Raw genomic sequence first — 15,033 nt, forward strand, 5'->3', positions numbered from 1 at the left:
AAGGATAGTCAAACGACACTCGCGTATCGAAGAGATGCACACTGTCAATCTTTTAGCGATGTTATTTCGGCCTTTTTCTGTCTACTTCGTTTATTTATGTTGAGAAATATTATTACAAGATCAATGGTATAAATAATTTTCAAAATACACGCACTCAACGTGCTTAATTCTCATTTCTAGAAAAACTGTCAAAATACGTTTGAGAAAAATAACTTCGTGATGGCGATACTCATTTGACATGTTTGTTTAAGAATGTATTCAGACAGCGAGCCTTGGTAGCGTCGGAGGAAGAAGAGGACGATTATCGCAGTGAAAAAGACAGGTGCTTCAAGAAATTGATATGTCGGAAACGATAAAAAAAATTGCAACATTGAAGGCATGAAAAGGTAATTTTGGAATTCTTAACACAACACATGCTGTCTAATCAAATTTTCGAGTCTATAGAAAATGCGTTTCATATAAAATAAAAACTTGAGGGGGGGGGGGGGGCGGCAAAATCAGTCTTCGCCTGCAGCTCAAATCAGCCTTCGTCCGCCCCTGATTACGTGGTATCTTGGTTTACAATATTAGTATTTTACCTGATTAAATCATTAAAGAGGGTAAAAACGAGTTTTTTTGTTATGAACACAACTCATCAGCAGAAAGTCGTGGTGACCATTTCGAAGCCTGATTATGGGATTAGGACGGTCAACGGAAGTATTTTTTTCTTCAGTATAGCATATAGCATATAAGTAATATGAACATTAAAAACACATTATTAGACAGATTGAAATTTAGTCGCAATTCGTTTGGAAGCGTTTATGAAACGGTGCTATAATCGGTGTCCCTACCCTACAGATATCGTTTTATAAACTAGCTGAGAATGTGAAAAGCGGTGAACCGTATTCGATGTATTCCACACCGTTTATGATAATTTATTCTAGCACCACTCGAAAGGAAAGGCTGAACGATTTATCAATGGATTGAGCTGTTATGGTTGTAGATTATCTCTACACGATGGAACAAAACACTCGGAATGAAGTTTGTTTGGGAAGATGAATTGAAGTGACGAGATGGGAAGATTCGATGGAAAGAAAAAAATAAATTTAGGTTTGCCGAAAGTGTTGGGCAGAAAACTCCGACTTGAATGCTTATATCAAATTTTGATATTTCAAAATAAAACGAAACATGTAAAATTTTAAAACAATGTTTCACTCCACAGTGGTTTAAAAGTCGATTTTGACGCGCTAAATTGATAACTCCACGTACGTTGGATGTACAATTATGACGTCTTCAGCAAAAATGGTGTGTAAGACCTCCTGCATCTTTTGGCGCTATGAGATTTGTGATTAATCTCCCCAAAAGTGAGATGAAAAATTTAGTTTTTTGCTCCATCGAGATACAGAGTTGGTGTCTTCGGTAAAGTTATAGGTATAACCAATACAACCAACTTTGCCGAAGACAAAAAATTCGTATCTGCTACTCAAATTAACTTAGAGAGTTTTTATTGAAAATAGACATGTCAAAACACATTTTTCAATGAAACAATTTTTTTCTATTTTCTAGGCCTTCGCTATGTTCTACAAAGTTGTTAGTAGCATCAATATACACAACTGTCTGGAAGGTACTATATTCGTATTGTTTGAAAAACTATGAGTTATGGGCTATTTTTTATTTTTTTTCGCCATATTTCAAATCACTGTATCTTTCTTAGGGGCAGATAGATGCAGATTCGGTAGAAGCATATGAAAGTATAACAATAGAACTTTCAAACGCTGGTGGTTTCGCTAGTCCACGACTTTCTGCTGATGAGTTGTGTTCATAACAAAAAAACTCGTTTCTACCCTCTTTAATGATTTAATCAGGTAAAATACTAATATTGTAAACCAAGATACCACGTAATCAGGGGCGGACGAAGGCTGATTTGAGCTGCAGGCGAAGACTGATTTTGCCGCCCCCCCCCCTCAAGTTTTTATTTTATATGAAACGCATTTTCTATAGACTCGAAAATTTGATTAGACAGCATGTGTTGTGTTAAGAATTCCAAAATTACCTTTTCATGCCTTCAATGTTGCAATTTTTTTTATCGTTTCCGACATATCAATTTCTTGAAGCACCTGTCTTTCTATCGATATTATCGCCAAGCCACACAAAAGTTCTTGCGACATGGGCGATCGTAGTTACGTCTTTATAAGTTTTAATTTTGAGAAACTTCTCTCGCCACTTGTTACTTACTTACTTTACTTTACTTTACTTTTAAGGCGACAGACCGATTATCAATCCAGTGCCGAATCCAGAATACGTCGCCATGTCACTCGGTCTTGGGCTGCTATCCTCCAATCGCCCCTAACACCTATTTCGCGTGCATCCTCGTCGACAGCACACATCCAACGAGTGCGGGGTCTACCCCGAAGTCGACGACCTCTATCGGGATTCCTGCTAAATATAGCCTTCACTTGACGCTCATCCGGCATTCTCGCTACATGCCCAGCCCACTGAAGCCTGCCGTGTTTTATCCGCTTGACTATATCCGCCGATTCGTATGTCTGGTACACTTCATGGTTCATGCGTCTGCGCCAAACACCATTTTCTAGTTTGCCGCCAAGGTTTGAAAAAAAAAACCCTACGCTCAAAAACACCAAGAGCTCGCCGATCAGCCTCTTTCAGCGTCCATGATTCATGGCCGTAGAGAGCCACCGGAAGAATCAGTGTCTTATAGAGTGCAAGTTTTGTACGGATTTGCAGACTGCGGGACCTTAGCTGGTTACGTAATCCGTAAAAGGCCCTGTTTGCGGCTGCTATCCGCCTCTTTATCCCACGGCTAACCTCGTTGTCACATGTAACTAATGTTCCCAGGTAAATAAATTCGTCGACTACTTCAAATGTTTCCCCATCTAGCACCACCGCAGCACCAACCTCCAACGGACTACCACGCACTCTGCCAGTCACCATGTAAGCCCTAATCTCGCAGCTTCTCGCCTGAGAGGTCCGAAGGCCTCTTCCACTGCTCTACGATTAATACCAATAATGTCGATATCATCCGCAAAACCTAGAACAAACAACAATATCGCACGCTAGCCTGGGGGCTAAAGCGGTCTCGATCAACTAGATTAGTTGAGAGAATTCGTTATCGATATTGTTTTTCGGCACATTTTGCATGTTGTAGGATAAGTACAACGACACACCGTGCCCCAGTGCTGAGTCGAGAAAATTTTTCGCTCGAAAAGTTCCTCGACCTGATCGGGAATGGAGCCCAATATCACAACCGTGTGGGAGAGCTGGCCGACCGACATCGCTAACCACAGAACCACGGGGACCACCTAGAAGCGTGTGCGATTTCGTAATGATGGTGCCGCTTCTCTGCACACCAGCTCTCCGTATAGCACCTTCCAATGCGATGTTGAACAATAAGTTCGACAGCCCATCACCCTGCTTCAAATCATCTAACGTCACGAAAGGGTCCGATATCTCACCGGCTATCCTGACGCTTGATGTAGAACCTTCAAGGGTGACACGTATGAACCTAATCAGCTTTGTTGGGAAGCCATGTTCGAGCATGATCCGCCGTAACTCATTTCTCTTAACTGAATCGTACGCTGCCCTGAAGTCTATTAACAGATGGTGCGTCTGTAAGTTGAATTCTCGAAATTTATCCAGGATTTGTCGCAAGGTAAACATTTGGTCCGTCGTGGAGCGTCCCCCTCGAAAACCGCATTGGTACTCGGCAACAAAGGTCCCTGCAACGGCATCAGTCTGTGGAACAGGATGCGGGAGAGAATTTTGTACACGGTATTGAGAAGAGTTATGCCCCGATAATTGCTACAGTCCAGGCGATGACCTTTTTTGTAGATCGGGCATATGAGACCCTCCAACCAGTCCGAGGGCAATTCTTCATCAGATCACACTCTTAGCATGATCCGATGGATGGCACGATACAGCTGTTCGCTCCCGACTTTGAAGAGTTCGGCGGGAATGCCGGCCTTCCCAGCTGCCTTGCAGTTTCTCAGCTCTTTCACTGCTTCCTTCACCTCGTCCATGGATGGTGGATCCACAGCTTGACCATCATCCTCAATAGTCATCCTGCTCCTTTCGACTCCACTGTTTCCCTCACCGTTCAACAGCACACTGAAGTGTTCCTTCCAACGCCTGGCCACCTCTGTTTTATCGGTTATCAGGTTCCCCTCCCTATCGTTGCACATGACAGGAGCTGACACGTTTCGATTCCTAATTCCGTTGACCTTCTTGTAGAAGCTCCTCGCATCGTGCCTGGAGAAGCAACCTTCCGCCTCCGCAAGAAGACGCTCCCAATGCTGTCGTTTCTTCCGGCGATGGAGTCTCTTTTCAGCGGCTCTAGCCTCTCGATATCTACCCACGCTCTGACGAGTCACAGCCGTGGCCAACATGTGACCCCTGGCGCGGTTCTTCTCCTCCGTCACTCGCTGGCACCCAGCGTCAAACCACTCATTGGACGCAGCTGCCGCAGTTGTACCCAACACTTCTCGCGCTGTAGTGCTCATCGAACTGTGGATGTGTCTCCTGCGCTTTCATTGTATGTCTTTTCCAGGAGCTCAAAGAACACCACTTGTTACACTAATGGGTAAAGTGAGTAAAATTCTCAAAGATACAAACACATTTGAAAAAGTATCAATCAGTTGATTTTTTGTGATGTAGTTTAACGCATTCATTGGAGTCGTCTCAGCTGGCAACATAGGTGATAAAATAATAAGTTCTTGGTGCATTCCATGTCCATCGATGTCACACTCTTTCTTGTGTGTGAGGATTTTCTGTAAATGTAGACAACTTTTCTCTAACTGATCTGTACTACAACCCATTAAACTGTGAAAATCATACAAGAAGCTGAAATTGTCACTGTGATTTTTCATTAACTGGAATCGATCATCGAACGATGCAATAGCTACATCCAACACAAAATAGAAGAAATTCACTTTGAAAGAGAGTTTTTTCGATGTAATTGGTTCATCTGACTGTTCGTATGCAAACTGTTTCTTCACAGCCTTCATTCTCGGCCGAACTCGTGTTTCTGTTTGAAACTCCGGATTTACTTCTAAAATGTCGGCACGTTCTTTAGCATCAGTAATGACGCTATTCAAACCTTCATTTCTCATATTTTTCAAAAAGTTTTAAACGCTGCCTATCAAGTCTATAGTGTTTTCGAGACTGCTATTTATTTTTTGAAGGTACTTACTCACTAAATTGATTTTGAACAAAATTGAATGCCAAGCCACTAAACTGCATAAGAATTTGATTTTTTAAATTTTTTAAATTTTTTAATGTGTTTTTTGAACGATGAGTTGAAGCAGAAAAGAAATTGAAAATTTCTTGCACGACACTGAAAAAGTCTACTGCATCAAAACATGACTTGGCACCATCGCTAACAACAAGATTGAGAAAATGGTTGCTGCATGGAACGGATTGATTTATACAAAAATTGATTTTTACAAAAAAAGTTTAAGATAATTAGTTTAAGAGATTATGACAGATCTCGACGTTTCATGCATTTCTAAGACCATTTTTTTCAATATCGAACATTTTACGAACTACCTGTGCATTTTTTATCGGCCGAAAAACTGAAACTTTGACCGCTTCGAGGCACCACTTTTCGAAGTCCGACTGAGCTGAAATTTTGCAAGCAGACTGTGGCATGTGGAGTGTTAGTACAACGTTAGTACATGAAAATGTGGATGGTCGCGTCGCACGTGAATGGAAATCCTGCTAGAGAGAGAAAAAATTTCCTCGTCGCTTAAAAAATAAACACACGCATTAGCCGTCTGTTTGCCGCCCCTCGATGATTGACGAGCAGGCGACCGCCTGCTTCGCCTACGCGTTAATCCGCCCCTGCACGTAATAAGTTCGTATCTATGGTGACCATCCTTCCAAGCGTGGTTCAAGTATTTCAGAACATGTAAATTACATATGCTTGTTTTTGGTTCACCTCGAAGGTTCTCAATTAAAAACAATGAACATTATACTAAGTTGATATCTGTAGAACAAGCAAAGAACGGAAATTTCTTGTTGAATTTTGTTTGGTGGTATTTATTTTTTTTAATACTTTTGCATTCAGTAGTAACTATTAATTATTATTGTCGACCACCATGCAGTTGTCGGTTTCGACACATTCGAACTAGCAGCATCATAACATCGTCAAGTAATAGTTTCTTGGATTTTTGGCCATCCGCGAATGGACGTTATTACGGGGTCTGATGAAGCAAGCAGCCAGTTTATCCAATAGCTTTACACTTTCGTAAGGTAAATTCATGTACCTTTCCTAATTCTTGTTCGTTACTTCCTGAGCCTCTTCTAATAGCTGGCGGAGTGAAACATTGAAATGGATGATTACGGCCAACCCATGCATTAATACATTGTGGGCGCTTGTTGGTAGATTATATCGCGGGTACAAACATACCAGCAGATGCTCAGTTGCACAACAGTAAATACGTGTTTCCGAAGAGGCTCAGAATATGTTAGAGAAGTGGTTCTCAATCTTTTTGGGTCCGCGGGCCCTGTTACTAAACACAGAAAGCTCCGCGGCCGCCTTTGGGGGGCGAGCACAGAGAGCATTGCGGCCCCCAAAAAGAATGTCAGATACAAAATTGCAATACGAGGCTGCGTTTTTCAGTCTCATATTGTCCTGCAAGTCTAATTTGTTTCACGTCTTAGTCCTAATAGGCAGAATAATTGAAAATCCGCTTTCCCAAAGACACCTAGAAAGAAAATTTGAATGCCTATCAAATTTACCAACAATTTCGCAGCCCCCTAGATGAGCCTCGCGACTCCCTTGCCGGCCGTGGACCCCGGTTGGGAACCACTGTGTTAGAGGTTAATGGTAACTTTGCTTGTTCTACAGTTATAAACTTAGTGTTATAATAGCACTTTCATTGTTTTTGATTAAGAAGCTTCAATGTGAACCAAAAACAAGCATATGCAATTTACATGTTCTGAAATACTTGAACCACGCTTGGAAGGATGGTCACCATAGATACGAACTTATTACGTGGTATCTTGGTTTACAATATTAGTATTTTACCTGGTTAAATCATTAAAGAGGGTAAAAACGAGGTTTTTTGTTATGAACACAACTTATCAGCAGAAAGTCGTGGAATAGCGAAACCACCAGCGTTTGAAAGTTCTATTGTTATACTTTCATATGCTTACTACCGAATCTGCATCTATCTGCCCCTAAGAAAGATACAGTGATTTGAAATATGGCGAAAAAAATAAAAAATAGCCCATAACTCATAGTTTTTCATACAATACGAATATAGTACCTTCCAGACAGTTGTGTATATTGATGCTACTAACAACTTTGTAGAGCATAGTGAAGGCCTAGAAAATAGAAAAAAATATGTTTCATTGAGGAATGTGTTTTGACATGTCTATTTTCAATAAAAACTCTCTAAGTCAATTTGAGTAGCAGATAAGAATTTTTTGTCTTCGGCAAAGTTGGTCGTATTGGTTATACCTATAACTTTACCGAAGACACCAACTCTGTATCTCGATGGAGCAAAAAAATTAATTTTTCATCTCACTTTTGGGGAGATTAATCACAAATCTCTTAGCACCAAAAGATGCAGGACCATTTTTGCTGAAGACGTCAGAATTGTATATCCAACGTACGTGGAGTTATCAATTTAGCGCGGCAAAATCGACTTTTAAACCACTGTGCACTCCAATGAACTCTGAATATAGGATTAACGCATAGTTTATTTTCTTTTGTTTACCTAATAAATTGGAATTGACCATGCCACGTGTGCCGTACGTGGCTGTGTCCCCATGTTAGGGGTGATGGACAACAACGTCTGACCCGGAGCGGGTGCCTGAATCATGAAATGCGGTGTCTCGCCAGCTTTACCGCATTTCCTGATTCAGCCAATGCGGTGTCTCGCCAGCTGGGCTTCAAATGGTGAGTTGACAACCTGGAAGGAGCGTCAAGCATAACTCCGGCCCTCAGAAGTACCTATCTTACAACTCCACGAGTCATATGATTACACTAAACCACCGGTTCAAACATGGACACAACTGGTTGGTGTTGCCCGGGCAATGTTGACACCCGACATTAGCTAAGTGAGGAGGTACGAAGCGGTCATTGGTTCGTAATGCATGTTCTGGCAGTACAGGGAAAGCTTCATACACCCTAGGGTCTGTTCACCAAGATAGGGCGTCTCAAAACAGCGTCTGATCTTCATGTTAGAAGCGGTTGATCAACGTCCTGGTTTCAGCATGGAACTCTAAATAGAGCTGGCACGATGGTCTCCCGGCGAGATAGGGGGTTGAGGAAGGCCCAACGAGCCGCCTCGGAAAAAATGCTACAAACAACGTAAGAGAAAATACGAATCAGAACAATCGGTACGGACTTAGGCGACGAAATAGGGACTACGGTTGAAAACTTTGGACGTGGAACTGATAATTGCTCAGCTTTCCAGAATGCGACAGGATTATCTACGACGGGCTACATCCACGCAACTTCGAAGTCATAGCGCTGCAGGAACTTTGCGGGCACCGGGCGGTTACTTTCTATCAGAGATGTGGCACTACCGTGGTGCACCGGCGAGCTGGAAAACGGCTTCATAATACTGGTCAAGATGCGCCAACGCATGATGGGGTGGCAGCCGACCAACGCAAGGATGTGCAAGTTGAAAATGAAGGGCCTGTTCTTTAACTTCAGCATCATCAACGTGCACTGCCCACATGAAGGAAGACCCGATGACGAGAAGGAAGCGTTTTATGCGTAGCTGGAGCAGGTCTATGATAGCTGCCCGCGACGGGACGTGAAACTCGTCATTGAGGAGATACATGCTGAGGCAGGATGGGAGGCAATGTGTAGATCGGTAATCGGGCCAGATAACCTGCACGCCGTTTCTAATGATATCGGCCATTGGTGCGTAAATTTTGCGGCCTTTTGTGGTATGGTAGTCCGAAGCAACTTCCCTCCGCAAAAATATCCACAAATCCACCTGGAGATACTATCTAGTAGCTGTGTGCATCGCTCAATACTATCTATTGAGCAACTGTTGGACGCCGGGGTTGCACAGGAATACGCGCAGCAGCTGGAGGCAGCGTTACCCAACTTCCGTAAAGGCTAGGTGCCGCAGGCCGATATCTGCAAGAGTTGGTGGAAGCAGCTAGCCCCGCAATTGTCCACTAAATAGTCGGCTGCGAAGTCTGTGTATGAATAAACAGAAGGACAAGTTCCGAATCGGAATGTAGCACCAAGGCTTTGCTTTGCTTTTTATATTCCCAAAAATTAAAGCTATTAAATAAAACCTTCATCAACTACTGAACAATTCTGAAGAAACAAAAATTTTTATCATTTCATTTATGTGTTATATATGTTGTTCCAAACTGAAACTCAGAATTGCATAACTTAAGCTCCACTTCATCAATCTATAAGAGCATTTCATATATTGTGTAGTTGTTTTTTTTATCAAACGACAAGACAGACACCATGATACGAACGCCAGAAACAAACCGATTTCGATATTCAAACAATAAAGCGCTTATTGTCTAATTTTTAATATCCGAAACCCAAAGAATACGAAAATATTGGAAAATAATAGCTTACCTTCCACCACCAACACGTACCCTCGTTCATTTTTTGTTAGTATGTCCAAAGCCTTCGCAGTCATTTCCTCTAGTGTCGGCTGTTGATCGACATTCTCCAGCTGATAGCTCAGATGATTCGCTGCGAATAATCCCAACAGCCGATCTACGTCGCGTGCATCGGTATTAAAAAGCTGATGCCGGTCGTACACGTACATAGCCCGCTCTCCTCGTCGTGACATTTCCTGTAGCCATTCGTCCGGCAAAATTCGTCCATCCTGTCGTCTGCCGGGTTGCCCATGGACATCGATCATTTCAGCAGGATAAAAATGACGTGTGCCACCTCCCATTGCTACTGTCAGGTTCGTTCCAATCTCACCGTGAACCAGCTGCTTAGCGATGTCCACACAACCTGACGGAGTTTCCCCGTCGTCCTCCCAGTAACGAGCCCCGGAAACAGCATAAGCCACAGCAGGAGTAGCATGTGTTAAACGTGTGTTTGTCACGATACCCGTTGAACGACCATCTTCTTGTGCGTACCTCAGGATCGATGTAAGACGATTTCCCTCCACCAAACATAGTTCACAGTTCATTAACGGTACGTTTCCACTGACCGCAATCGTTCCATAATTGTTTTTAACACCGGTCAGGATTGCCGATGCTGTACAACCCGAATCGAAGACTTGATAGTTTATACAATAGGTCTGTTTGCAAAACAATCATTGTATTACCTTACAATGTTGCAACGTATTTTTTTCTGTAGCCAATGGCATGCTCAGAATGAAGCTTACCAGTATTCCGACTGAATGGTCTTAAGTTCTGGATCTGAACATCCAAAGTAACAGAATATGTCGATAAAATTTGTTACCCGATTTCGCCAAGAGTTCTCCCCATGCCAGTGGCTACACCCGTTTCCTACCTTTGCTAATCCAGCGTACGGAAACTGTTCGAATGACAGTTGCATTTGTTCACCGCCCATGAATACTCGAGTAGCCGTTTGGGTTGTAATGGACATACCATCGGCAATGAATATGATCAGATTCCTTGCGACGCCCAGGTTCAGATGGTTTTTGGACAGCTGCTCTTGTAGCAACTGTTGTCCATTATCAATCCAGTATTGTTTCTCTAGTTCTCTAGTTCTCTAGTTGCCATTCTGGATCGTCCATAGGGTGCGTAGGGTAGGGAATTGGTGGAGGGGTCAAAGAAGGGAATTTTGCATCAATGGGATTTGTGAGGATTATTAAACCAGTAAACAACATTAAACTCAATGCAGCTTCCATTTTGGAACTAAACCGTTTCACTCGGTAATCCATGATTGACTGATTTCGATTCGTGAAGCTTTTCAGTGCTCGCTTGCCAATTTATTTGTGTCCTATCTATCGATTTGGTTGATATCCAATGGGATGCAAGGTCTACTAACTGTTTCGAAGCAGATATCTGGCTTAGCAACATCCGATAATGGATTAATTAATATTTTAAGCTGATTAAGGTAAGCGGTGCAGTGCTCAATTGTATGAATGAAACTTGGGCTGCTGATAACGCTGCAAGTTGTTATCTAGTGTAGATACAGTTTCGGACAAACGGAAGTTCATTAAGCCTGACAATTTTATGAATTTTACATTTTCTAAACACCACTGAAACGTTCACCGGCAATAAATTTGCCATATGTTTGGATTGAAGGTACGATTGCGGATCAAACCAATACTACTGACACTAACAGTCATGGCAAAACCGGGATTCGGACATACGACAATTGACTTATTAGACTATTTAGTAGTGTCTCTCGAGGCCAACTATGAAACTTAAGATGGAAAAAAAAAACGAACCAATAAATTAATATTTTTAGCGGCATCACCTGACATCTAAACTATGATTACAGCATAACACCGTTACTGGAAATTTTGAACAATGAAGCTGTTCAATTCGGTTAGATAACAGATCAATCATTCATATGAAATGACAGTGTGCGCCGATTGTGCATGGAGTTGATGAGTATTAAGTTGAAAGTCATTTTACGAGGCAAAAACTTATTTCTCTCCGCGGAAAGAGGGTTAACTAATTAGTTTCCGTAATGATTATGTACGTGATTCGTAAGTTATGTTAAAAAACGATATTCTGTTCAAAACTGTTCAAAATAATGGTTTATTTTAATATATTGAATATTTAATGATAAAAAAATATTGTTTATATACCATTGAAGGAATTTGATTTTGATTTCCGATGTGAATTTTTAAATTATTTGCTCAACTTCTTTTATATTTTATCGCAAATAATATGGACATCTTGCGATTTTTCTAATTTTTTTTTTATTCATTGTAAAAAGCTAATATTGAAGTAAAATTTTGTTGCAGTTTGTTGGGACATTCGAGAGCCTAATTTGGTTCGCTCTCCACCAGCCTCTCCACACACAATATTATTCAAAAAATTCGGGTTTTTATCCTATGTTCACCAATTTTTAGGGTGCAGAAAGAAACAATTAAAGTTAGTTTTGCCAACATGGGTTTTTCCGCCTTTAGGAATATCCAAATGCCCACGCTTTGGCACGATATTGATATTATTCACTTTATTCACGTTACTCGTGTAGTAGAATGCTGTCAAATCCGGCCAGAAAAGCGTTGGCCAGTTATGAGCCTAAGTCTATTCATGGTGTTTGAGGTAGTGAAATGTATACTTTGCTTTCCGCAGGAGCAAATTGCTTACCAAATCATGAATTTTTAGCAAACCTGAACATCTTCTATGTTCGGAGGTACTCTGGAACATCAATTTCATCCTTTACAGTGGAATGTAGGTCTGGAATCTTTTTGAAGTCCGTCTTAACATAAGTCTCTTTACAAGCTGTGTGATTTCGTCAGGTGTTGGTCGTGAAACTTTCGGGCACGGCATTCTTCGACCGTATTCTGCATTTCGGCACAGTTTGAGGCCTTAAACGTACGTAATCCAATTCGAGTTTTAGCATCCTGCTCAGATGCAGTTTTTGCCATATCTCGAATGGATGCGTTCGGTTTTCAGTTAAAGGCCCCAATTACCCGCTTGTGCTCCTTGTTGCTAGGAACGACTGTTTTTGTCCGGATCTTGACCTCTGGCAGTCAGACGGTCCCCGGACCGTTTCATGACGATCACGATGCAACAGATTTCTATTCTTGGAGAACTTCGACATGTTACTGACCTGATAAAGCCATCCCATGTAGTGTCAAAAATGCACGCTAAACTATCTTTACTCAAAATTTCAATTAACTCTACTCAATTGATTAAAAGTAAGAGCAAATTTTAACCCGTGCACCCATTAGTGTAAAATTGCTCCATGGGTCGCTGTATAACTCCAAAATCGCACTTTTCGTTTTAGCATTTATGTATAAAAACTTTTTTTTGTTCAATTAACGTTTATTTGACACGGCCAAGCATAGAAATTTTCACTCACTAGCAATATTTCATGCAAATGTGTTCTTTGATTCATCAGGTATCGTTCAATTGTTTCCACTCGTGTAAAAGTTTTCCATAGAAACGCTGCTGATTGTTTTTCGCTCCTTAAAGTTCCGAGTACCATAGAATGAGACTTAATGATTCAAACACGATAGTATTTATTGTATCCAAGTTCACTTGCATTCAACGGTATCGCGAGAAGCTTTGAGATATTATCGCCAGTGATACAAAATTATGAATCCAAATGAATGTTAGATAGCGTTCAACTGTTTGCTTACCGGAGCAACTAGGTATCATCAATGCTTCCGGAAATGGTAGTATGGTGCATTAGCATTTGATATTTGAAATTACTAAGAATCATCGCGGTGTATCACGGTGAAAGCACGATGTGGAGTAGCCGAATTACGCCTGCAAGCAACCAACATTTGAAAGAATCGCTGCGATCGCTCGATTGCAATCGTTTACGATTCTTTCGTGAAACACTTGCTATTCGCCCTGACGGAATTAAATCATCTCCTTCACACACATTGAACTGTCCGTAAGCGAATTTTAGGGAGAATTACCAAAATGGTAGCTATCTCATTCACCCTTGAAGAAATTCCTATCCTCTGCACTCATAGAGTAAACAAATTGAAGGTGGCAGCACCGTAACTCCGTCAGAGCGAATATGTTGCTCGCTCCACCTAAAGCAGACAATACTGAAACAAAATCATCAAAGAAAGCTACCATATATTTCTTTGCTATAAGTTGTCTCTTGCATGCGTGAGAATGTGTAACTTTTAATAGCGATGGTTTGCTGGGATTGAAAGCTTATGAATCGCAAGTTCAGAAATGATACCCAAATGATTGTTATGCGATACGATTTTTTCCATCCTTGGACACGGCACAATACAAGTTAATGTTTTTCGGAGCCAATTATAATGTATAAAAACTTGAAAATAATTACATTATCCTTACTAGATTGCAGGACTAATTTAAACAAAATTATTGTCAAATGAACAAGCTGTCCTTCAGTTAATATACAAAAGAAAACCGAAATTACTGGAGAATACATGCTGGATTATGACAAAATAATTAAAACAGCGAAGGAATAAGAAGATGTGAGAACAAAAATTTGAATCACTATTTGGTTAACTTATGTTGTCATAATGTTCCAATTTCAACATCATAACCAATATTTTCTTAATTTTGTTTCAGTTCCTTCATATTGAACAAAGAGCTCATTATTTTGTGTCTCAAACAATAGATGATGTAATATCTGGATGCAGACATACAAATTTGTCTTTGTTTGGATATTACGATTTTTTCGCGACCGTTGTAACTTTCATTACACTAAATACCACATCCAACCTTTTCCTTACTTTCAGATGACGGTCTCAAACGCAACGCACGTTACGTTGCGAAACGTCGGCTTCAACCTGTCCGGAAATTTCACATGTGAAGTGACGGCGGATGCTCCGTCCTTTTACACCGGTGTTGCAACCAACGTACTCACGGTTGTTGGTGAGTATTTGTGTTGCTGCCAGAGTACGACAAAAAAGGCTGTCCGCCATAGAAACGTGGGTTGCTGGTGATTGTGCTCCGAGAACAAAATCTTTTCAACTGTGCTTTATCTCGTGCATGAACAGCGGCAAACATGCAGGTGATGCTCTTCTACTTTTTCCTTCTTTTGTGCAGAAGGGCCATTAATTATTTTTAATTTTTTACACGCCGTCTACCTGTTATGCTTTCGCACCAAAACAATGTCATTGGAAAATCAACCCGCTACAAGCTGAGGCGAGATATGGGCGGAAATAAATTTTCTGTCCCTGAATCTTCAGCGCAAACAAAGTAAAGCATTTATTGCTGTGCAAGGTTATAGGTGCTATGTTACAAATTTTTATAGGTACAATAATAAAAATTAAGGTACATGTATTACACCGAACTGTTTTTATCAGTTGTAGGTTCTTACTTTTCTAGTTTTAGCATTTAAAAATCATGAAGTATAGATTCACAAATTTTACTTTTTATACTAAATCTGCTGAAGTGATCTTCAGTTGTATGACAGGATTTGCTGTCATACCCTACTTGTCGATT

General features: G+C 41.0%; 1 protein-coding gene across 8 annotated transcripts in view; it reads left to right on the plus strand.

Annotated features, from left to right (window-relative positions):
• LOC129718530 (uncharacterized) overlaps positions 1 to 15,033 on the plus strand; it is a 442,955-nt gene that overhangs the window by 141,609 nt on the left and 286,313 nt on the right. For all 8 annotated transcript variants that reach the window (XM_055669395.1, XM_055669392.1, XM_055669393.1 and 5 more), the window contains one exon: positions 14,325 to 14,460. In XM_055669395.1, coding sequence (XP_055525370.1) covers positions 14,325 to 14,460 — 136 coding nt within the window. The remainder of the gene's footprint in view (positions 1 to 14,324; positions 14,461 to 15,033) is intronic.

Source organism: Wyeomyia smithii, chromosome 1 (genome assembly GCF_029784165.1).
Source record: "Wyeomyia smithii strain HCP4-BCI-WySm-NY-G18 chromosome 1, ASM2978416v1, whole genome shotgun sequence".
Lineage (NCBI taxonomy): Eukaryota > Metazoa > Arthropoda > Insecta > Diptera > Culicidae > Wyeomyia > Wyeomyia smithii.